General features: G+C 40.4%; 1 protein-coding gene and 1 pseudogene across 1 annotated transcript in view; both read right to left on the bottom strand.

The window, feature by feature from the left end:
* Positions 1–935: 935 nt before the first annotated feature.
* The window catches only part of LOC132885998 (uncharacterized), a 149667-nt gene continuing 125838 nt past the window's right edge, over positions 936–24764 (bottom strand). The window contains exons 13-16 of the mRNA XM_060920540.1: positions 4265–4522; positions 1774–2022; positions 1435–1551; positions 936–958 (exon numbers count right to left, since the gene is read on the bottom strand). Of these exons, the coding sequence (XP_060776523.1) occupies positions 936–958; positions 1435–1551; positions 1774–2022; positions 4265–4522 (647 nt within the window). The remainder of the gene's footprint in view (positions 959–1434; positions 1552–1773; positions 2023–4264; positions 4523–24764) is intronic.
* LOC132897996 (U2 spliceosomal RNA) lies at positions 8776–8879 on the bottom strand (annotated as a pseudogene).

Here is a 24764-nt window from a genome sequence, read left to right as displayed (position 1 = left end):
GGGTTTACCTTTTTCACTTGTCCGAACAGTCCCTTCACGCTCCCCGTCATTGCAGCCGCACCATCAGTACCTCTCTCTCTCTCTCACACACACACACACACACACACACACACACACACACACACACACACAAGGAAGGGGCTGCTCCCTCTCAGAGAGACACAGGCTTGTAGCATAATGGCAAGTCACACATTCACACAGTACAGTGCAGCTCCTGCAATAGCCACTGCATCACTCTCACAATTTCCCACAGGGGAACTGTTGGCTCTAGTTATAATTTATAATGCTTATGTACATTCTTTTACAAAAGTGCAATATTTTGATGCTGCTGAGCCATTGATCAACCTTTTTTTATGTCTGATATGTTGTAGATGGGGAAAAATAAAAGAAGCAAAAGTTTAAGAAAGATGGCTCTCTTTTTATTTTAAGTTATTATAACTTGTTCCTCAGGCACTCATTGTTAATAAACAGGCCTACATTTGAAATCTGTTGACCTCAGTTTTCATTCTTGCATTAGCTTTATGGAATTCATTGTATGAATTAATTTGCACTGAAACTTGATTTAAAGAAAAAAAAAATCGTGGTTGAAATCGAAATCGCAATATCTGCCAGAAAAATCGCAATTCAGTGTTTTCTTAAAATCGTTCAGCCCTACTGGGAACATAAAACACAATGTTAGTTCCCCACCATGTTTCAGATAAGTCAATTAACTAGTTTTTATTTTGCAGATACACAAAGCTTCACTTATTTTAACTCCAGTATCACTGGGCTTTTCACCAACTGCTCTGACTTTAGCCAGCTATTAAAATTAACTTTAAAATGACAAATCAGGATTCTTTTAAAATCCTCAGAAAACCCTGAAGACATAATTATTTTACAGTAAATGCATCCTCTTTTTATTGATGAACTTTGCTCACTCCTCTCTGACTGCATTCTCAATTCTCTCCAACAGTGTGAGCTGTGAAAGACATTAAAAAATTCATTTAATTCATTTCATAGTTTATTTCAGGTGTTTATGGCAGAAAATTAACAAAACTATTTGATCTCATCTTAAACAGTTTAAAGGGTGTTTGTTTTAATGTTTATTAATGACAGTGAAGTGAAAAGTGACATCTGCATATGAAACACTCTTCTGCGCTATTTATTTATTCATAATGTACTTTATTAATGAAGTGAAAATGTAACTCCACTTGAAGTATCTGTCACATGTAAATTCACTCTCAGAAACAGATGTGCTTGTTTGATATCAAACTTACATTTAAATCTTATTGTAAGAGCATTTTAGAACAAGTGCTTTAACACTCAAGTGTGGATTTTTGCTTTTAAAATGAAAACGGTGAGTCAAATAATTTTTGTGAAAGTGAAAATGTTGTTCTCGACTACTCAAAGTTAGTCTGATCATGATGGTGTGAAACATACTGAAAGAGTTCTTACCTCGAGCTCTGTAACATTTGACCAGCAGAATGATGGTCGCCAGCAGATACGGAGAGGCCGTCACTACACTACAGATCAGCATGAGCACTGAGAATGGAGCTTCTACACATGATGGACCTGCCCATAAATAAAATAATGATAATGTTTTATTCTTGAAATGTTTGTATGTTTTATTTCAATCTGAAGTATAAATAAATTAACACCTGTGTGAACAAGTGTAACAGCATATTGTACACAGACTTCAATAAACTAAGCCCGATAAATTACATGATATAAAGATACTGTGTTCAACACATTAGGTCACAGTTGTATTAAAGTGAATATTTAAAAGTTTCTCACATCTGACTGAGACCCAGCTTTTCAGTGACTCTCCTCTCTCTGGGTGTTTACAGTGGTAGAAACCTTCATCTGACTTTGAGACATTATGGATGATCATCTCTCCTGTAGTCTGTGTCTGGAGGACTGATCCATCTTTATAGAAATCAGCTCGGAGGTTTGAGGGCTTTGGGTTTCGATATAAACAGCGTAGAGTCAGAGGATGTCCCTCAGTCACAGGATGGACAGGACTCTCCAGGATCACAGCACCATCTACAACACAGAAAACCACATTTACAAAATAAATATTTTCTCACTGATCGATATTGAATGTGTAAATCTGTATACAAACAGAAGGTGCCATTAGTTATGGCAGCACAAAGTTATCTGTGAGGGTGAACAGTGAAGAGAGTGTGTAGAGAAACTGTCACACATGACAGCACTGAGCCATGTACACTTCCTTTCCCCTCGCTCCACACCGTCTACTTGAGTGAAGGTGAAATTCACAGCACATTTCTAATCACCAAACTCACTGATATGACTCAGTTTGCCACCTTGTACTCTCTATTACAAACACTGTTTTAATACCAGAACATATTAATCAGAAACCAAGCACAATGAGTTCACTGCACACAGCAGCAATCAACATAAACAGAGAGAAATAAAATGCTTTGTGACATCCCTGATTGATTAATACTCAATAAAATACTCATTTCATTATCATTGTGGGTATCTGTAAGCATGGACTCGTACTCAGTCTGGAAAGTAACAGCATAAACATATCCATACTCAGAATTACAGAAATTACAGGTGTAGCCCGGTCTTAAAAGATTTCAGTTAAGACAGAGACAAAGAAATGTGTAAATAATTAAATAAGCTTTAATGTTTAAAAAGTCACTCTGATAAAAAACACGTTCAGTAAAACAGTTAAATAATTAAAATCATTATAAGCTGATTGATTCATCTTTGTCATATTGTTTGATGTAATTCAGGTCACTGGAGAAAGTTTGTTTGATTTGCACATAGAAAGCATGTTAGGTACAACCCAGCCTTGCAGGGAATAAGGTTGACAATCTTGGGTTTATTCAATCACACTGGTTGTTTATTCGTTGATTAGCCAGTAAGAGGTGCATAGAGGCGCGATATAGAGGAAACCCTGTCCTGTGAATAACAGGGCTCAGCCGGGGTAAACAGACGAGCTGTAGAAGACAGTGGAAACGTGGTGGCAGTGTGTGGTGTTGATACGTGGATGGATGCAGAGTCTCATTAAGCTGTATCAGACATCATATCTCTTGCCGAAGGTAAAACTAACCTTTGTGTATATTGTGTAATGTTTCGTTTTGATCCATGCTGTCAATAGAGATAATGCTAATTGCCGTTAGCGCATTAGCACGCTAGCGTATTAACACGTTATTCACTTGGTAGCAAATACTGTTTCTGGGTGTGGTTAATGTGTGTTAGCATGATGACTTGTGTAAAGCTCGGCATGATATGATGAGTTAATAGTTTGTGTTCGGTCTAAGTGACTTAAAGAAATGCTGTTGTACATCTATCAGACTGTGGACCAGGAAGTCATCCTTGGACCCTTTTGGATGGGTAGATGTTCTTCGTGCCAAGTTTGCCTTAGTGAACTGGGTTGCCAGTACCCCCGGTATCATCGTTACCCCCTCTCTCATCATCTAGCCAGTTTCAGCCCTCTTTTTCCCTTTATCCTCTCCAAGACTTGTGAGTAATTAACTATAGATTAGTGCACTGCTATTTTCTTTTGCTTGTGTTGTACAAGTGAAGCGGCCATTTTGTTTTAGGTCTCCACGCTCCCAAGCAACGACTCAGGCCTGCAATGGGTTTTTATTTTTTTGCTTTTTCAAAGAGAGACATTATTTCATTTTGTTGCAGTGTGTGTGTGAGTGGTGGGCCTGTTAGGTAAGACTAAAGGTGTAAAAAGTGGTAAATTAACAAGAACAATAATTTCTGAGAAATTCTAAAGGTAAGCTCATTCAGGTCTATTCAACATTTTTGTACTATCTTTAATTGTTATTATTTACATTCGTGTTAACTAAATTCACAATTTGGATTTAAAGTGTGTGTCATGTGTATATTTGATGAAGGGGTGTTTGAGTAAAAAGGGTAATAAGTTAACATAATTCTTAGTGGGATTCAAAATAGGTGAAAACTTATTGTATTTTTCTGCTAAGTGGAGGCACCGCCAAATAATTCAGCATTTCATTATCAAGTTAACCATTCAGAAAACTGGTAAGTTCATTTCATTTGTCCCTTTCATGTTAAACCACAGATATATGTACCCAGGACCTCGCCCATAGTACTACAACACTAGATATATCCAATTAGCAACATGGGACGGGTGTTACACAGGGAATGTACTGAGAGAAAAAATTCCATATGTTTTTTGTCGTCTTGAACAGTTTTTCCCAGTTGGAAACTCAGAGTTCTGAATATTCTGTAATGAAACATTTCCCTTTTCCTTTAATAATAAACACACTACATGAAGACTCACCCTGCACTGTGATGTTAACAGGATTCCTGTTTTCTCCAGATTCAGAGTGACACCAGTAAACTCCAGTGTAGGATGTGGAGAGGGAGCTGATTTTACATGGAGAACAATCTAACACTCCCTCACTGTGTGTGTATCGTCTCACCGTCCATCCAGTAGAACGACTCTGGTCAGTAGAGTTACAGCTCAGTGAGAGAGAGTCAGAAGTAAAGTGTTGAGTTCTGTTGGGATTGATGATCAGAGAGACTGGAGGAGATTCACCTTAAACAGAGAAGAGAGTCATGTAAATAAGAATCAGTGCAATATGCAATAAGGATATACAGTAAGTGCATGTGTGTTCAGAATTCTGTTTATTAATCCAGTAATTAAAGCCACAGTCCATAGCATGGGTCATAACACAGAAAAGTTTAACCCCAGATAATCCATAATCATAAACACTGCAAAAAGGTAAAGGTCAAAACCAAGAGACAAAATCAAAACTGGGATGAGAAGCACAGGAAAGTCTTACAATTGCTGCAAAGGAATAAAATGATCAGACACAGGACAGCAGGGCAATGCCTCCTCACCACCAGAGGGCACCATCATCTCAGTATGAGCTGAGCTCGAACACACCACCTCCAGATCACTTCCTCATTGTAGATTACATTCGACCCGCACATACATTTACACAGTGTAAAGTTCAGAGCCATGTTTAGTTTGTGATTGCCATTGCTGTGTTTAGACCCTTTGCTTTTGATGACTCTTTTGGATTTTCCCTCTGGTCTTATATTGTACTTTACTGTGTCGGACTCTTACCTGTTTTACAGCTCTGCTATTTGTATTGTGTTTAATAGCAGTCTAACATCATGACATCATCTGTAACTGTGTGGTCCTCTGAATATCCATATCTGTGTTTGTATTAGTGTTTAAACCTGAAGTATTTATGGGCCTGTCTTTCTGAAAAGTTTTCTGAAAGCAAACAAACAAAACAACCCCAGAATCTTGTGCCTCCTGTTAACATCTGTGTATCTGTTAAGAACACATGATCAGGGGTGGGTTTTCCAGTAATGTTGCCCTTTAGAGCTAAAGAGTGAGTTGAGAGACTCTTAAGCAATGAATATTGTCTCTGTACATGGTTTTACTGAGCTCACTCGTAAGAAGGAATCTGAAGAGCATCTTTGTAATGCGCGTCCCTGATACAGGCATTAGTAGTTGCTAAAGGCAATTGTACTGTCATTGCTGAAGGCATTAGTAGTTGCCAAATCCAGTCGATAAGGTCACATGGCATTCGTTTTTAACCAAAATCTAATGAAATATAAAGTGTTTAAAATAAGAGAATATATAATATCATCTGGAAGCATTATAAATATAATGTGGTAATTAATTAATGAAATAATTTTGGTTTTGGGCAGTATTTTTATTCCAAGCGTGTTTTTAATTAAATGAACAAGCGTTCACATGAAAGAATGAGCAAATAATAAGCTAAATAATGAAGTAAATGTGTTCCCCGTGCTCGCTCATTTCACTGTTACCCCTCGATCACGCAATCAGGATTATTTCAACTGTTATCCACAGTGCAGAGTGGGCAATGATCTCCCTGAGACGTGCACACACAGAGAGAGAGAGAGAGGTTTTGACCTGTGTGTAGTGTGTACCTAAGGAAGTTGTATTGACCTCCTTATCTATCTATCTATCTATCTATCTATCTATCTATCTATCTATCTATCTATCTATGGAGGTCAATTCAACCTCCTTTGGTACACACTACACACAGGTCAAACCCCCTCTCTCTCTCTCTCTCTCTCTCTCGTACACACACACACACACAATGTTAGAGGCAGGGCTTTGAACCGGTTCAAGGAACAAAAACAAAACCGGGAACTTTTTCTATTTCACATGGAACAGAAACGAAACCAGAAACGTTATTATTTTTTATGTTCCGGAACAGAAACGCCTATTAAAAATAATGGTAACCGGTTAATACCGGTTTTTATTTCGTTCCTCAAAGTTTCCGTAGCCTACAAATAAAAAAGTCATTCTTCTCCTGCGCAAGTTTCTATGACCCGCTGGGGTTCACTTCCTGTGTGACGTTCGCTGACTGAATGGAGAGAGCGGGAGGGTGGACTACTATCACGTCTCCACATCTTAAATAAGAGGTAAATATTGCAGTCTATCGTTATTCAAAAACGTCAATTTCAAACACGATATCAATATATTTGTCCACGTTAATGAGAGGCTCGCGAACATTAAATGACGTTAACCTCTGTTAGCCTATCAATGCATAGGGCCTGACTAGCCTTTGGTAACACACTAAACGAATTATCTTTCATTTTTGGCACTTTTTCTGTTTGTGTAGATGGGAAGACATACTGAGAATCCAAATCGCCAACATTTGAAATAATAATTGTTTTGAATTATTTCTTGTCTTATTTAATGAAGGTTGTAATAGTATTAGCCTATATTTGGCTTAAGCTGGATGAGACAGAGACATAATTTTATAGCCACTTGTTAAATAGCTGACAGGGAATGTAATTAACCGTTCCGGGAACGAAATTTTTTTGTTCTAACCGGTTCGGGAACGTCTATTTAATGGTGGAACCCAAAACCGGAAACGTTAAAATTCCGTTTCTGTTCGGAACGAACCAATAGGAAAAAAATTCTGGTTCAAAGCCCTGGTTAGAGGTGCAGAAATGTGTCTCATTTATGACACTAAGGCCCAATCCCAATTCTAATTTCTACCCCTTCCCCTACCCCTACCCCTTCCCCTTGGCCCTTCCCCTTGAAACTGAGCTACAAGGGATAGGGCTTGAAATTCAACCCCTACGTATTGGGATAGCCCTTCAACGATCGCATACGTCATCGCGTACCTCCGTCAGCGTTTACGTTAGCAAAACGCGACCAAATGCGTCATTGGCTGCGACCAGCCGCTACAGTCAGAGCCAGAACCAGAAATCTCTGCTGGCAGGGTGTGATTTGTTAACTAACACCACTGAATGGGATATCTTTGGCGCTTCGTGCACCACATCCGACAGAATGAGGTGTCAGAACACTCATGTAAACAATAAAAGCGAGAATAACAGAACAAAACGTACGCAGTCAAGCAACCGAAAACAATACTCACTCCCAAAGCTTTTTAGCAGCAGCTTGGATTTCAGAAATCGCTTCTCATTCTCAGCTCGAAAGCGAATCAAGCGGCGTGTTTCCTCTGGATAACAACTTAAAACACGTAAATAATGGAGAAAATACATTTATGACAATCTTTCGCCGCGGGAACCACCATCTTTCTGAAATCTCGCTGAAATCCGCATGGCATTGTGGGAAATCACTCAAACCCCTTCGTTTGGAGTCAGCTCCAGGAAAATCTCCATTTGGAGGGGTACAGAAGCCCTACCCCTTCCCCTACCCCTCCGCGTTAACTGGGATTGGGATACCCCTACCCCTTCACGTGAACGCGTAAAATGGAGGGGAAGGGCCAAGGGGTTGGTCCAAGGGGTGAAATGGGATTCGGCCTAAATTAGTGAATCACTCGCCTAATGGACTTGCATTTGATTAAAATGTGGCGATATCAATGTGACATTAAGATGTCCATATGTAACTTCATAACATTTTGAAATATATTCATAAAGTTTTGCTTATTTATTTAATAATTAACTGGATGTACTTGCACCAGAAAGTGAAGAAAAATAATAACAAGAAAAATAATTTAACACGGGCAGCAGATTCAACACCAGTTTCCCCCGCTGACTGTGAGCGTCCCTCTACAGCGCATGCGCAGTCTGTGTATTTGGCTGTGAGAGAGTCGCTCTTTGTTTTGAACGAGTGGTCTGGGTCTCTCATAAATTTCAAGCAACTCAAGGACAACTTTAGGCAACGATGTTGTTTGGGAAAGCTACATTAGCTTGACGATGGCTCTTTCGAGGTAATTTAAGACTCTCTTGGCCTTAAGAGGCTTTTGGGAAACCCACCCCTGTTCATTCTAAATAATATATTCATATTCAGTTAAATCTCTAGTGTTGACCTGCTCTGGCTTTCTGGATTTTATAATAAAACCCTCCAGCCCATAGATCCTCAATCATCTCCTTCGTCCTCTTTATATCAGGGAAAATAAACGAATGACAAAATGAGGAGCAGAGACGGAACAAAAGAAAAACACATGTCTCTTGTCACCAAACTCGACCAGCATTCAGAAGAAGCCTTCATTTACCACATGGACACTTAAGCACAGTGAAATTCATCCTCTGCATTTAACCCATCTGAAGCAGTGAACACATGCACACACACCCAGAGCAGTGGGCAGCCATATTACAGCACCCAGGGAGCAGCTAGGGGTTGGGTTAGGTACCTTGCTCAAGGGCACTTCAGCCCAAGGCTGCCCCATGTTAACCTGACTTCCTGTCTTTGAACTGTGGGGCAACCGGAGCACCTGGAGGAAACCCTTGCAGACACGGGGAGAACATGCAAACTCCACACAGAAAGGCCCCCCATCGGCCACGGGGCTCGAACCCAGAACCTTCTTGCTGTGAGGCTACAGTGCCAAACCGTGCTGCCCAAAAAATTGCTCATTTAGAGAACATATCAGATATTAAACTGATAAGAACAAATACTACACTTGATCTTAGCCAAAAGGACGAGAAGTGAAGGGTTCTTTAACTGCCTTATACATATTAATAAATATTGAATGAATCTTAACTGACATTCACACCACCATATCATACTCTATTTAATGGTGCTGACTGCAAAGTGATCAGAAATTTTCAAAAAAATTTTCCATCCATGGCATTTTCCTACATCTTGCAAGAACAATATCATGCTGACAAGATGTGATCATTTTGATGTCCTGAGGGTCGCTTTTCTCTGTTATGGGACCATTTTCCTCCCTCTTAAGGTATACGGTACGGCCCTACAGAAACAGGAAACAGCCGAATGCAGGGAGCTTTAACCAGTTAGCATAACTATGGAACTGCGTCACACCAGGATGATGATGCGCAGAAAACATTGTGACTCTGCATCGACCTCGAAGAGTTTTGAGTCACAGGGATGTAATTTGTGGTTGACCTTCACGAATAGATCAGTGAAAAAAAGACAAATATATATTTTCTATGTTACTGCTTTTGTGTTATTGTTTCTTTCTCTGTAAGATCAAAACATTAGGTGCATGACTCCATACATTCTACCGTGGAGTCGAGCTCATGGGTTCTAAGGCTAAGATAGCTAAACGCTAGCTAGAATGATTTAGTTATCTGTCCAGAAAAATTACACATCATCTAACCTTGCTCTATCTTGCAGTTACACTCACTAGGCAGGCTTTCCTTTAAATTTCCGCTGGATTTTAGCTGGCAGGAGAGCCGAGTCCACCATGTTTGCCCACACCGACTTGTTTTGGTTAAAAGTAGGTCCAACACACCCCACGGTGGTCATGTGATATTGTTGCTCAATTGCTTCAGCGATCTCCGGAATCGTAAAATGTGGGACGCATTTTATCTCGGCAAAACATTTACACATCGGAGACACAGTGTGTGCAGCAACAAAGCATCTCAAAATTCCAACAGCAATAGAAATAGAACATTTTACCCAGAATTCAACTTTGCAGTCAGAAACTTTAACCCGAACCCATTGTTAATGTTCCTCACCAGTGATCCATAGAGGCTGTGGATTGCTGTACTGTGTGTGAGAGGCTGGTTCTCCTCTCTCTCCTCTGCACATATAAACTCCTGTGTGTTTCAGAGCAGCAGGACTGAGAGTGTATTTGCCTCCAGATCCTCTGCTGCTGTCTGAGAGGAGCTCCACAGACATGTTATAGCCACGACTATTTGTTATTTGAGTTAATCCGGATCTGTAGGGAACAGTTGTGTACCAGCTGAATGTCCAGTCTGTAGAGGAGCCTGTAACCTCACAGCTTAGAGTCACTGAGTCTCCTTCAGTCAGCCAGCTCTGTGGAGATGCACTCAGTACTGGCCGTGGTCTCTCTGTTACACAGGAAATACAAAATTGTTAATTTGTAGGTTTATTTAATAATGAGAATCTAAGAATATCTAATTGCACATTTTAATGTCTCACTCAAGCAAACTCACACACCCACACCTTCCAGTGTAACAGCATCACTGAAGTGTGATGAGCGTGAGCCTCCTCTCTCTGCTCCTCTACAGGTGTAGTTACCTGTGTGGGTCACTTTAACACCACTGATTGTGTACACCTGTTCACTACTGACACGACTGTGTGAAGGATCTTTATACCAGCTGTACTGCCAGCTAGAGACACTTTCATCCTGTATGTCACATCTCAGAGTGACGGCGTCTCCACTGAACACCTGTTTATCAGGATTCACGGATGCTATAGGTTTCGAGCTCACTGTAGAACAATAATACAAGATCTAAACTATCATGATGAATTTGTCATCATTCATATATCATGATGATTTCAGAACAGTGGAACATTTATCATCTAATCTCCAAAACATGTTTTTATCAACAACAAAATACATTTTTAAAAAAATTATATTTATGAACAGGTATCATCTGTTTCCAAACTGAACTGGATAATGTCGGCTGGAGTCTTTATGAACCATATACATTATGATTCACTCTTACACACTCATGTTTCTGTCACTGGTAAAAGGAAGCAGAACAGGGCTGTGAAAAACAGCTATATCAGCAATAAGTGGTGATCGTGATGTGAGCAGTTCCAGTTTGTGTGAATGTGATGAAAGTGATTTGTCAGTAGTTATGGTTTCTTACAGAAGCACTTTATTTTACAAAGCCCTGGTCACCGAGTCACAGAGTAACTACAAAAGACCAAATGCACAGTCAGGAAATGTTATAAATAATTACGAATTACATCAAGATGTTAGATGAGTGGAACTACACATCTGAGTTTCTGTGATATATGCAACATCAGAATAATATTGAAGAATTTACAAACGTTGAAACAAAATGAAATATTCTGATTCAGATGATATCTTGGACCAGGTACAGAGGTACTATTTTTATTTAAACACAATAATTTGGAAGAATCTGCAAAAAGTTGAAATGAAATATTCTGATTCCGATTACATCTTGGGCCAGGTACAGAGGTATGATTTTTATTTAAAACACATTAAACCCATGTTTTCATTACAGTGAATTTGTGTTTAACTCTCATTACCTTTTCTATCATAGTTTATGAAAATTGCTTTATTCAACAAAATCAATATGACTTTACAACACTTGATGGAGTTCAGATGTTTGTTTATAAACATATATACTGCATATTATAACGTGACATATCCAACCCCAAATCTGAAAAAAAAGTTGGAAAATGGAAAATGCAAATAAAAAAACAAATCAGTGATTTCTAAATTTACTTTGTCTTGTATTTCATTGCAGACAGAATGAACCCAAGATATTTCATGTTTGCTTGGCCAACTTCATTTAATTTGTTAATATAAATCCATTCCTGTGTTTCAGGCCTGCAACACATTCTAAAAAGGTTGGGATGAGGCAATTTAGGGCTAGTAATGAGGTAAAATAATTCAATAATTATGTGATTTGAAACAGGTGATGTCAACAGGCGATTGTAATCATGATTTGGGCCAAAACCAGTATCCAGGAAAGGCCGAGTATTTGAGGAGCAAAGATTGGCCGAGGATCTCTAGTTTGTAAAGAAATGTGTGAGAAAATGACTGAAATGTTTCAAAACAATGTTTCTCAAAGGAAGACAGGAAGGGATTTTGATATTTCACCCTCTATGGTGCATCATATCATTAAATGAGTCAATGAATCTGGAGGAATTTTGGTGCGTAAAGGGTAAGGGCTCAAGCCTATCCTAAACACCCGTGATCTCCGATCCCTCACACAGCACTGCATCAAGAACTGCCATTCATCTGTCGCTGATAGAACCACATGGGCTCGGGATTACTTTGGCAAACCTTTGTCAAGCTACAATACAGAGTTACATTCACAAATACCAGTTCAAATTTCACTGCCCAAAAAGGAAGCCTTATGTTAACTGTGTCCAGAAGAGCCATCAACTTCTCTGGGCTCAAAGGTGTCTGGGATGGACCATCACACAGTGGAAACGTGTATTGTGGTCAGACGAATCAGTCTTCCAGGTCTTTTTTGAAAGAAATGGAGACTGTGTGCTCTGGACCATCCAGATTGTTAGCAGGAACAAGTCCAAAAGCCAGGGTGTGTCATGGTATGGGGTTGTGTCAGTGCCCTTGACAAAGGTAACTTACACTTCTGTGATTGAGCATTAATGCTGAAAAGTACACTGAGATTTTGGAGCAAAATCTGCTGCCTTCAAGATGACATCTTTTCCAGGGAGATTTCAACAAGACAATACAAAACCACATTCTGCTCACATTACAAAGGCGTGGCTATGGAAGAAGAGGGTGTGTCCCCTCTGTCCCCAATAGAGAATGCGTGGAGAATTTAGAAGTGGAAAGTATGACAGTGACCACCCTGTACTGTTGCACATCTTAAGACCTGTTTGCAGGAAGAACAGAACAAAATAACACCTGAAACGCTTCATCACTTGGTGTCTTCCATCCATAAACATCTTGTAAGTGTTGAGAGAATGAATGGCAACATTACAAAGTGGTAAATGCTTTACTGTCCCAAATTTTTGGACATGTTCCAGAAATCAAAATAAGTGTTTATTTTGAGGAAAAACAAACAAAAATAATAAATGTGCTTTTGTTTCGTTTCAAGTGCAATGCAGGTCAAATTTATTTACAAATTATTGTTTTGTTTTAATTTCAATTTCAACATTCCGTCCCAACATTTTCTGACTTGGTGTATTTACAGCTAGAGTATCCATCCATCCATTATCTGCAGCCGCTTATCCTGTCCTACAGGGTTGCAGGCAAGCTGGAGCCTATCCCAGCTGACTATGGGCGAGAGGCAGGGTGCACCCTGGACAAGTCGCCAGATCATCGCAGGTCACAGACAACCATTCGCACTCACGGTCAATTTAGAGCCACCAATTAGCCTAACCTGCATGTCTTTGGACTTTGGAGCACCCGGAGGAAACCCACGCAGACACAGGGAGAACATGCAAACTCCACACAGAAAGGCCCTCGCCAGCTGCTGGGTTCAAACCCAGAACCTTCTTGCTGTGAGGCGACTGTGCTAACCACTACACCACCGTGCCGCCCGTGTATCACGTAGTATATTCAACCTATGTAATACACTTTTGTTAACTATATTTCTGCAAACCTGTTAATTTATACAAATTAAATTTTTTTCTCTCTAAATTTTGTAGTTTATTTCCTATATATAATATCCTTTTTTGTATACTTGGTACTTTTGCACTCCTTCACTGCCTTATCTTTTTCTCTTTATATATTTTGCTGCTGTAACAATGTAAATTTCCCCTTGTGGGATAATAAAAGGCTATCTTATCTCATCACTGATCTCTGAATCCTGTCCTCTGCAGGTGTTGGAACCACAGTCAGAGTCACCAACAGACCAGAGAAACAACTCTGGGTTTGTGTGGACTCTGTAGACTACATGTCCTCCCTCTGTGGAGAGTGGATCTTTGTTTTTATACCAGCTGTATGAGCTCTGAGAATCTCCTCCTTCCTGTGTGTTACATCTGAGAGTAACACACTCTCCAATGAACACATGTGTATCAGGCTTTATGGACACCACAGCTTTAGGTCTCTCTGTAATAAAATACGTACGTGTATGTAGGTAGGTTAAAAAACAAAGGACGTAGTAATTCTCAAGTGTACAGAGGTAGAAAGAGACATTTTAAACACCACTATAAATAATTTTATTTGACAAACTATAGATGCATCAATGCCATTTTTTCAGACTGAGTATGAGTAAATAGTTTTGGTACTTCTTGATACAGACATGAAAATTTGGTACTTTGTTCGTATTGAACCAAATGTTCACAAATTTTTTTTAGGGAAATGAATATTATGATTTTTCTGCAGCTGCAAGCTTTAACCACCCAATATTTCAAAAATAGCTAATATAATGTTGGCAAAGCAATTCTTTGTCAGTTTAAGTTGAAATTAAACCACAGTAAAACATTCTTGCCAAAGGCATCTTTTTTTCTGTCATTCATCCAGATATCCTCCTCTTAATCATCTGAACTTCTGTAAGGATTTAATTACAGTGTATGTTTCATTTGTAGAAATGAAATCACACAGATTTACAGATTCAATAGATTAGCAATACATTCCAAAAAAGTTGGGACAGTGGCAACAAAAGAGAGGGACAGATGTGGAGTGTTCCAAAAAAAAAAAAACCTCCTGCCTGGAACGTTCTACAGGTAAAGAAGTGAACTCATAATTGGAAAGGCTCCGTCATTAACAAGCAAGGATGGGGCGAGGTTCACCACTTTGTGAAAAACTGCATGGACAAACAGTCCAACAGTTTAAGAATGTTTCTCAACATACAATCGCAAGGAATTTCGGGATTTCACCATAGACAATCCATATTTTTTTTTCAGCTTTATTGGGAACATTAACTGTATGAAATACATAATAAATTACACAAAAAATTTACAATAATTTACAAAAAAGAAAAAAAGGTAATGTCACCCAAAGGGGTCAGCACGAACGGGAAAACCCATGCGAGGTACCGCCCACTTTTAACAATAAAAAAGTGAAATCATGAAACTATTATTCACAACACATATTTATCATAAATGTATGATTTATAATAAAGTCAGTGCGCTAAGTTTGATGGCACGCGCAAGATCGGACGGCGGACCAGGTGCACGGTCTCTCTATATCGTAGCAGGTTTTGAGTAGTTTACACAGAAATCCTACAACATAGTTTCTAAAAGAGTTCGGGCTGCTGAAAATATCATCATCAAAAGGTTCAGAGACTCCAGAGAAATCTCTGTAAGTAAGGGGCAAGGCCGAAAACCAATATAAAACCCTGTGACCTTTGATCCCTCGGGCGGCACAACATTAAAAACCAGCATGATTGAATAAAGGATATGACTACACAGCAAATTCCCCAGTGTTGAATTAACACTTTCAGAGTTCATTTGTGTCTAATTGGACATACATACATATACATGCTGTGGTCTGACAAGAACTGTTTTTAGAAATCATGGATGTTACGTCCTGCAGGCTGAAGAGGATTAGGACCATCCAGACTGTTACTAGCACAATGTTCAAAAGCCAACATCTGGGATGATATGGGGATGTTAGTGCTTGACTAAAGTTTGTAGGTGAACGAATGAACAAAGACTACCAGTGGATGGAATAATTAAGGAGGACCTCAGAATTCTTCAGCATAACCTCAGATCATCAGAAGCTTGAACAGAGTTGGGTGTTCCAATGGGACAATGACCCCAAACACACATCAGATCTGGTTGTGGAACGGATAAAGCAAGCTAACATTAAGCTTTAAGCAAGTCCTGACCTCAACCCTCTCAAAAATATATTTAAAAGTTGGGTTTTTGCTGGAAACATACAAAGCAACTTGAACTCAACCAATTCTGCCAGGAAGAGTGGTCAAATATCCAACCAGAATTCTGCCACAAGCTTGTTGATGGCGACCAAAAGTGTCTGATCAAGGTGAAACTTGCTAAGGGACATTTAACCAAATATGAGGGTGTTGTGTATATATATTTTTGACTGCGTGTTGATTTCAAAAATCCCCAAATAAATTAAAAGTAGTGCACCAAATAATTTTTTTTCTATGAAAGTTATACAATCATTGTGCCACAAAAAAAGAAAAGGTCTTTTGTAAAATTCTGACCACAACTTCATTTCTAATAAAGTGGCTGGGAATTGTATAGGTTTTACAGTGCAAGTCTATACGTGTGCGCGCGCGCGCACGCCAGAGGTATGCCCTCTGCCGAGTGCCTTTCTAGTTTATTTTTAATGACTTGGGTGAAATGATTCATACTCAGGAATTAATCAGCAGGGTTTTTTCTGCACGTTTCCAAAATTAATGCTGAACATTAAGTGGTTTTCACACAGTGCCTATTGTGTTACTTAGTGTATGTATTAGAAATTATTTAATCTTAACATTACTAACATATGGCGGCACGGTGGTGTAGTGGTTAGCGCTGTCGCCTCACAGCAAGAAGGTCCTGGGTTCGAGCCCCGGGGCCGGCGAGGGCCTTTCTGTGTGGAGTTTGCATGTTCTCCCCGTGTCCGCGTGGGTTTCCTCCGGGTGCTCCGGTTTCCCCCACAGTCCAAAGACATGCAGGTTAGGTTAACTGGTGACTCTAAATTGACCGTAGGTGTGAATGTGAGTGTGAATGGTTGTCTGTGTCTATGTGTCAGCCCTGTGATGACCTGGCGACTTGTCCAGGGTGTACCCCGCCTTTCGCCCGTAGTCAGCTGGGATAGGCTCCAGCTTGCCTGCGACCCTGTAGAAGGATAAAGCGGCTAGAGATAATGAGATGAGATTACTAACATTTGAAAAATTAAGAACACGCACACTCTACTTGTCTTAGCTACGTGTCTGCATGGAGTCTGTGGCGCATGCGCGAGCGGCGACACGGTCTGTTGTGCGTCTCCTCTTACCTGTTTTGTTTGTTTTAAATCGTGTGTCTTTTATACGCAACAAAAACAGCAACCATTTAAGTTCCTGAACCGTCAGCGTGTAAGCTACAAAATGAAACTGAACTCAGTCGTTCTACTGGTGAGCTTGATCACTTTTCTAGTTGTTGTCAGACATGCAGTTGGCTACAACTCAAATACGCATGATGGCCGAGCAAATCGCATCACCTACACAAGGGAATTTCTGCTGAATCTCAGACCATCTCTTGCACTCCCTCGCTTGGATGACACATCGCTGCTATCACTCGATTGTGTCAAAAGTAAGAACTCTAAAGCAAGGAAACGCGGAAGGAAAGGTGGTATCCGGGGGCGGATTAAAAGGCAACCCTACCGACAACCACTTCCATCGATCATGCTGGGCAATGTCCAAAGATTAAGGAACAAGGTGGATGAGCTGTGAGCCAGCAGCCAATACCTTTCGGACTACCGGCAATCCTGCCTCATCTGCTTGACTGAGAGCTGGCTCACGGACGCGGACCCCGACTCATCAGTTGACCTGGAGGGCTTCATGCTGGTGGGAATGGACTGCAATCAAAACTCCGGGAAAAAGAGAGGTGGGGGCGTGTGTGTTTGTGAACAATAAGTACTGTTACCCTGCACACATAACAACAAAGCACAAAGTTTGCACAGACATTGAATTGCTTTCGCTGTGCCTGAGGCCCGATCACTTGCCTCGGGAAATACACCAAATTAGACTTTTTCTATTGCGCCCTCAGCCGACACACAGGCTGCTGCCACTCTGCTTCATGAACTGGTGTCGCAGGCAGAGACAGAGGCTCCTGATGCGGCTAATTTCATAATGGGAGACTTCAACCTTTGCACTCTAAAGGAACTTTTACCCACGTACCAGCAATATGTCACTTGTCCCACTCGTGATAAAACCTGCCTTGACCACTGTTATGGTAACATACTGGATGCCTTTTACTCTAAAGCACTACCCGGTCTAGGGAACTCGGACCATAATATGATTAAATTAAGCCCTGCCTATGTACCCAGGCTCAGGCATGAGAAAGTTAAAAAACTGGACGTTAAATGCTGGACTGCTACCGCGACTGGCGCACTTCAGGATTGCCTTGCGAGCACGGATTGGAATGTAATAACAGATGGAACAGATGACGTCAACGATGCGGCGTTTGCCATTGCCAGACATATACAATTCTGTGAGGACACAATCATACCCAAAAAGACTATTAAAATGTTCCCCAATAATAAACCCTGGGTGACTCCGGAATTAAAGCAACTTCTCAATCAGAAGAAGAGTCTATTTAAATCGGGTGGAACTACAGAAGACAAAAAAAAAAAAAAAACTGTACAGAAAAAGATCAAAAACCTGATTAAAGACTGTAAATCCGCATATAAACGCAAACTTGAAGGTTTTTTTCAACAGTGACCCTAGAAGAGCATGGCAGGGGGTACAGACAATTACAGATTACAAGCCTAAGAACCATCTGATGGCAGTAGACAATGAGCTCAACATGGCCAATGAGTTAAATGATTTTTATTGTAGGTTTGACACATATGTAGGTTTTATTGTAGTTTTTTTTTTCATTTCCGTTTCCGGTTGAGAGTACGTCGTGCGTATTCTGGCTGCCGCTTCTCACCAGAGCTTTTGTATTGTATTTTTATTTTATTTTTTAATTTTTATTTATTTATTTTTTCTGTGTTTGTGTAGTTTGATGTTTGTTTGTGTGTTTTGTCCACCGGTGGTGGTGTAGCTCCAGACCCAGTTTTGGGCATCGGTTCCCTCCAGGCCTTGGTTCGCTGTGGGCGATGCCTGCGCTCCCAGCTGTGGACTGCAGTGAGCTCGTTGCTCATTTAGCATTTGTGGTTGTCCAGCGCTCTGCGCTTTAATGCTTGGCGTGATGTTCCGAGCGATGTTGCTCGGTGGCGTCGCGGCGGCTGTGCAGGCGGTTTGGGACATACCAGCGCTCTGCGTGGCGGAGCTTCTCTGCTCACTTTGTGGATCCATGGCGTGGTGTTTGAGCGATGTGGCTGGTGGCGGCACGGCAGCTGTGCTGGAGATGTGGGACTCGTTTTCATGCGCCTTTCGGTGGGACTGTGGCTGCACACCATGGGAATTACATCCTTACCCCTACTTGGTGGACTTTTTACTTTTTATTATTTATTCATTTATTTATTATTTTTTTCCCTTTATTTTTTATTTATTTATTTATTTGTCTATTATTGTAAAGCGTCCTTGGGTTTCTTGAAAGGCGCTATATAAATTAAACTTATTACTACATGATTTTAAAACAGAGCAGCATTTGATTAGCATGGAAGTGAGGGGTATGGAGGGTGCAAGTATGGACATTTCTGTTGATAAGGTAAAATCCTTTTTTAGACGCATAAATCCACGTAAGGCTACTGGGCCTGATGGTATCAGCAACAGAACTTTTAAAATGTGTGCAAATGAGCTGGCACAGCCCTTCCAAAGGCTTTTCCAATGGCCCCTTGACACTGGTGTGGTCCCCAGTCTTTGGAAACGATCTTTAATAGTGCCAGTGCCTAAAAACAACAGACCCAGGGAACTTAATGACTTGCGCCCTGTTGCACTCACATCCACTGTAATGAAGTGTTTTGAAAAAATCGTTCTAAACCAACTTCTCTCTGAAGTATCACATTCTTTAGACCCCAATCAGTTTGCTTACTGTGCCAAGAGGGGGGGGTCGAAGATGCGCTCCTTACCTTGACCAACAACGTGTATGAGCATCTTGAACACCCAAGGAGTCTGGTAAAAATTGGTTTTATTGATTTTAGCAGTGCTTTTAACACAATACAACCACATTTGATGGTGAGAAAGCTTTTACACCTAGGCGTAAATCCCAGACTCATACTGTGGATTAATGTTTTTTTAACTGAACGCAGTCAGCAAGTAAGATTTAACTCCCACATCTCCTCACTGAAAACAATTAATACTGGAGCACCACATGGTTGCGTTCTCTCACCAATTTTATACACGCTGTACACCAATGACTGCCAGGCATCCTCCCCAGCTCATACCTTTAAGTACGCCGATGACACAGCACTGGTGGGCTTCCTACATTGACACCTTATCCGTTGAAGGTTTTGAAAGGGAGGTTCAGGGTTTTATTATTAGGTGGTGTACAGACAACTTTTTATTGGTCAATGTTAAAAAGACAAAGGAAATGGTGATAGATTTTAGCAAAAAAGGAATACCTATCTCCCCATCCAAGATTAATGGCGAACAGATAGAGCGGGTCTCATCTTACAAGTATTTGGGAATAGAGATAGACGACGGATTGTGTTTTAACCAGTGTGCACAGACCAAATGTAAGAAGCTACAACAGAGGATGTTCTTTCTTAGGAAACTCAAAGATTTTAGATTAGACTGCAGTATTCTCCAATTGTTTTATAAATCACTTTTACAGAGTATTTTATCATTTGGGCTAATCTGCGTCTATGGAAATATGCACGTACAGGACCACAAAAAATTGCAGCGCATCATTAAATCAGTCAGCCGGGTTATTGGTGTGGACCAGACATCTGCAGTTGAGCTGTACAATGAGCTTATTTTAAGAAAGATGGATCAAATTTTAACTGACCCAACACATCCTCTGTTCCCAAAGTTTTTAAGAAGCACCAGGTCTAATAACAGATTTCTGCAGAGGCCAATCAGGGCAGCAAGATACTACAAATCATTTGTACTCACAGCAATAAGACTATACAATAACATACCAAAAACATCTGCTGCACTTTAGTTTACTTATCTGTACAAATGTCCTTTTATGCATTTTATTTATTTTATCTAGCGCACAGTTTTTATCTCTTATTGTTTTTATCTTACATCACACCTTTTATCACAGATTTATTTTAATGTGGTATGTCTATTGTCTGTCTGTCTATATGTCTTTGGTATGTTTTGAGGAGATGTGCAATATGGACCACTTGAGTTTCCCCCTGGAGGATAATAAAGTTTATCTTGACTCTTGACTTGTGTTACAAATTGTTTTATTTGTACTCTTGGAAAACATTTCCAGAAAAAAGATGACATTTAAAAAATTTCCATTATTTGAACCAATAAAATCCAATGCATTCCTGGGATTTTCATACAAAACCAAACTAATGGACTTGGCAGTGTGATGCCACTCGGAGCCTGCTGTGGAAATTAGTGAAACTAAAGTGTTGATGGTGCTTACACTATAGCCAGTGTTCATAAATGTACCAGCTCATGGACCAGGTCACTGCTGCCAGGCTGAAACTGAGCTTGGTTTAAATAATGGAAATTTGTCAGACTTTGCAGTGCAAAACTGAACAGAAACAGGCCAGAGAAGAAAGAGAGACAAGGAAGAATAATCTTACTACACTGGATAATGAAAATAACCAGCGAACACACAGATATGAGCTGAGGTCTGGTGTTCAACTTTCCTCCTGATCCTGATGAATGTTGAAGTCGTTCAGTTAAATGATGATGATGATTTTCTGTACTTTCAAGCAACGCTTTAATTGTATACTGCTTTTGATATGAATAACAGTGTCATGAAAATTCCAATATAGAAATACAAAATCACTATCCTTTTCCTTAACCGAGCTTAATCTGGCAACCCAACCATTGGGGGGTGAGAGAGAAAGAGAAATCTGTGCCCCAGTGCTTGTTGCAGTTCCTATTTTTAACGAGTAGGTGCAATAATAACTGTAATTCAGCCACTGGGGGTGCATAAGCGTACTCTTGGTGCTGGTCCCAAGCTTGGATAAATGGAGATTGTTTAATAAGATCCTAGAGAATGAAAAAATGCTGAATGAATGGAGAAAGAGAGTGTGCTAGTCCCAATATACAAGAATAAGGGAGATGTGCAGAGCTGCAGTAATTACAGAGGGATAAAATTGATGAACCACACCATGAAGCTATGGGAAAGGGTATTGGAGGTGAGATTGAGAAGAAGCAAGCTGTGAACAGCAGTACGGGTTTATGCCAAGGAAGAGCACGTCGGATGCAATTTTTGCTTTAAGAATGTTAATGGAGAAGTACAGGGAAGGCCAGAGAAAGCTACGTTGTGTGTTTGTAGACCTGGAGAAGGCATACGATAGAGTTCCGAGAGACGAGTTATGGTATTGTATGAGAAAGTGTGGAGTGAATGAGAAGTATATTAGAGTGGTGCAAGACATGTATGAGAACAGTGAAACAGCAGTGAGGTGTGTAGTTGGAACGACTGAATGGTTCAAGGTGAAGATGGGACTTCATCAAGGATCTGCTTTGAGTCCTTTCTTGTTTGCCATAGTGATGGATAGCTTGATGGACAAAGTGAGGCAAGAGTCACCGTGGAACATGATGTTTGTGGATGATATTGTGATGTGGTGAAAGTAGAAAGGAGATTGAGCTGGGTTTGGAGAGATGGAGGTATGCACTGGAACGAAGAGTAATGAAGGTGAGCAGTAGCAAAACAGAATACATGTGCATCAGTGAGAATGGGGATGAGAGTGTAGTGAAGATGCAAGAAGTAGACGTAAAGAAAGTTGGTGAATTCAAGTACCTGGGATCAACTGTGCAGGAAAACGGGGGCTGCGAGAGTGAGGTGAGAAAGAGAGTGCAGGCAGGGTGGAGCAGTTGGAGAAGGATTTTGGGAGTCATTTGTGATAGGAAAGTCCCAGCAAAAGTGAAAGGTAAGATGTATAAGACAGTAGTGAGAGCAGCTGTGATGTATGGATTGGAGACCGTACCCTTAACGAAGAGACAGGAGGCAAAGTTGGAGGTGGCGGAGTTGAGGATGTTAAGGTTTGTGATGGGAGTGACAAGGTTGGACAGGATAAGGAACGAACACATCAGGGGGACGGCGCATGTGGAGAGCTTGGGAATTAAGCTAAGAGAGATGAGACTGAGATGGTATGGGCACATCCTGAGAAGAGATGCAGAGCATGTTGGAAGGAGAATGTTGAGGATGGAGCTGCCAGGTACATGAAAACAAGGAAGACCAAAGAGGAAATACAGTGCTCAGCGTAAATGAGTACACCCCCTTTGAAAAGCAACATTTTAAACAATATCTCAATGAACACAAACAATTTCCAAAATGTTGACAAGACAAAGTTTAATATAACATCTGTTTAACTTATAAGGGGAAAAAGTAAGGTTAATAATATAACTTAGATTACACATTTTTCAGTTTTACTCAAATTAGGGTGGTGCAAAAATGAGTACACCCCACAACAAAAACTACTACATCTAGTACTTTGTATGGCCTCCATGATTTTTAATGACAGCACCAAGTCCTCTAGGCATGGAATGAACAAGTTGGCGACATTTTGCAACATCAATCTTTTTCCATTCTTCAACAATGACCTCTTTTCGTGACTGGATGCTGGATGGAGAGTGATGCTCAACTCGTCTCTTCAGAATTCCCCAAAGAAAATAATTTCTTTCCACCACAAAGATGAAGGCTACAAGAAGATCAGCAAAGCTTTACTTATCAGTCAGAATACTGTAGCAAAAGTGGTCCAAAAATTTAAGAAAGATGGAACTGCAACCATCTCACAGAGACGTCCAGGTCGTCCATGGAAGTTAACACCTCGACAGGAGTGTCTTCTGATGAGAAGGGCTGAAGAAAATCGACATGCAAGTTCCCTGCAGTTATCTAAAGAAGTAGAAAGCTTCGAGGAAACCCACGCAGACACATGTCACTTCCTCTGGCGGGAAATTTCGGAAAGGCAGTGAAGTGAGGAAAGGACTCTCCAAACATTTTACCGAATTGGATGGCTTTATTGGTGAATTATGCCACCAAAAAAAGAACTTTACAGCCGAGGAAGGCGAGGATATTAAAAAGTCACTCGACTTTCTGGCAGAAGAGGTTTCTGTTATTAAACAGCAACAGAAAACCATCATGGAGCTGGTGACGGAAGTAAAGTCGCTCAGGCTGCAGAACGCCGAGAAGGACCGGCGTCTCGCCCACCTGGAGAGCAGAGTTGCTGATTTAGAACAGTACACCAGGATGAACGACATCATCGTCACTGGGATCCAGATTAAACCCCGGTCATATGCAAAAGCAGTGACAAGGGAGGGGGAATCTGATGAATGGGGCAGCAACTCCGTGGAGCAACAAGTGTCGGCATTCCTACAATCAAAGGGAATCGATATTGATTGTAACAACGTCGAGGCCTGCCACATTCTACCCAGGAGAGACAAGGAGAACACCGCCGTCATCATGAGATTCATCAGCCGGAAACATAAAGCTACACTACTGAAACAAGGAAGGAAACTGAAAGGGACAAACATCTACATCAATGAGCACCTGACAAAATGCAATGCTGACATCGCCAGAAAAGCACAACAACTAAAGAAATAAAATAAAATTCAATCTACATGGATCACCAACTGCAAAGTTTTCATCAAGCTGAATGGGACACCGGAGGAGGTGAGAGTTCTGGTCATACGGAACATCGAGGACTTTGACAAATACCAGTGATGACTATCAGGACTGTACAGTAATCAATACCGACATGACACTACACCAAACCCAACTATGACATACACCGAAATAACTCCTTCATCCATTACTCGGAACACTACTCGGCTCACGCAAATGCTTGTTGATTATGAAAACCTGGAACTGAAACCACATGAATTCACTGACCATAAACTACTGGATACAGAAAATGACAGACCCAGACAATAACTTTTTTTCAACCATTAAGGACAATTGCCACTATTACACAGAGGAAGAGTACAATCAGTCCACTAAGGCCGTGGGAAAATTATCAATAATACACTTCAACAGCAGAAGCATGTATGCTAACTTCAAACACATCAAGAAATACTTAAGTCAGTTTACTATCCATTCAACATAATTGCCATCTCAGAGACCTGGATTGACATGAAGAAAGGAGTGGATTTCAAACTGGCTGGATATTAATTTAATTATATAAACAGGAAAAATAAAGGTGGAGGAGGAGTGGCGGTGTATGTGGACTGTAATTTGAATTATAAGTTAATAGATGGCATGACAACTGTGATTGATAACTTATTAGAATGTTTAACAATCGAAATTAATATTGAAAAAA

The sequence above is a fragment of the Neoarius graeffei genome, chromosome 1, assembly GCF_027579695.1.
Source record: "Neoarius graeffei isolate fNeoGra1 chromosome 1, fNeoGra1.pri, whole genome shotgun sequence".
NCBI lineage: Eukaryota > Metazoa > Chordata > Actinopteri > Siluriformes > Ariidae > Neoarius > Neoarius graeffei.
The sequence above is the reverse complement of the archived record's forward strand: the minus strand, read 5'-3'. Positions and strand labels throughout refer to the sequence as shown.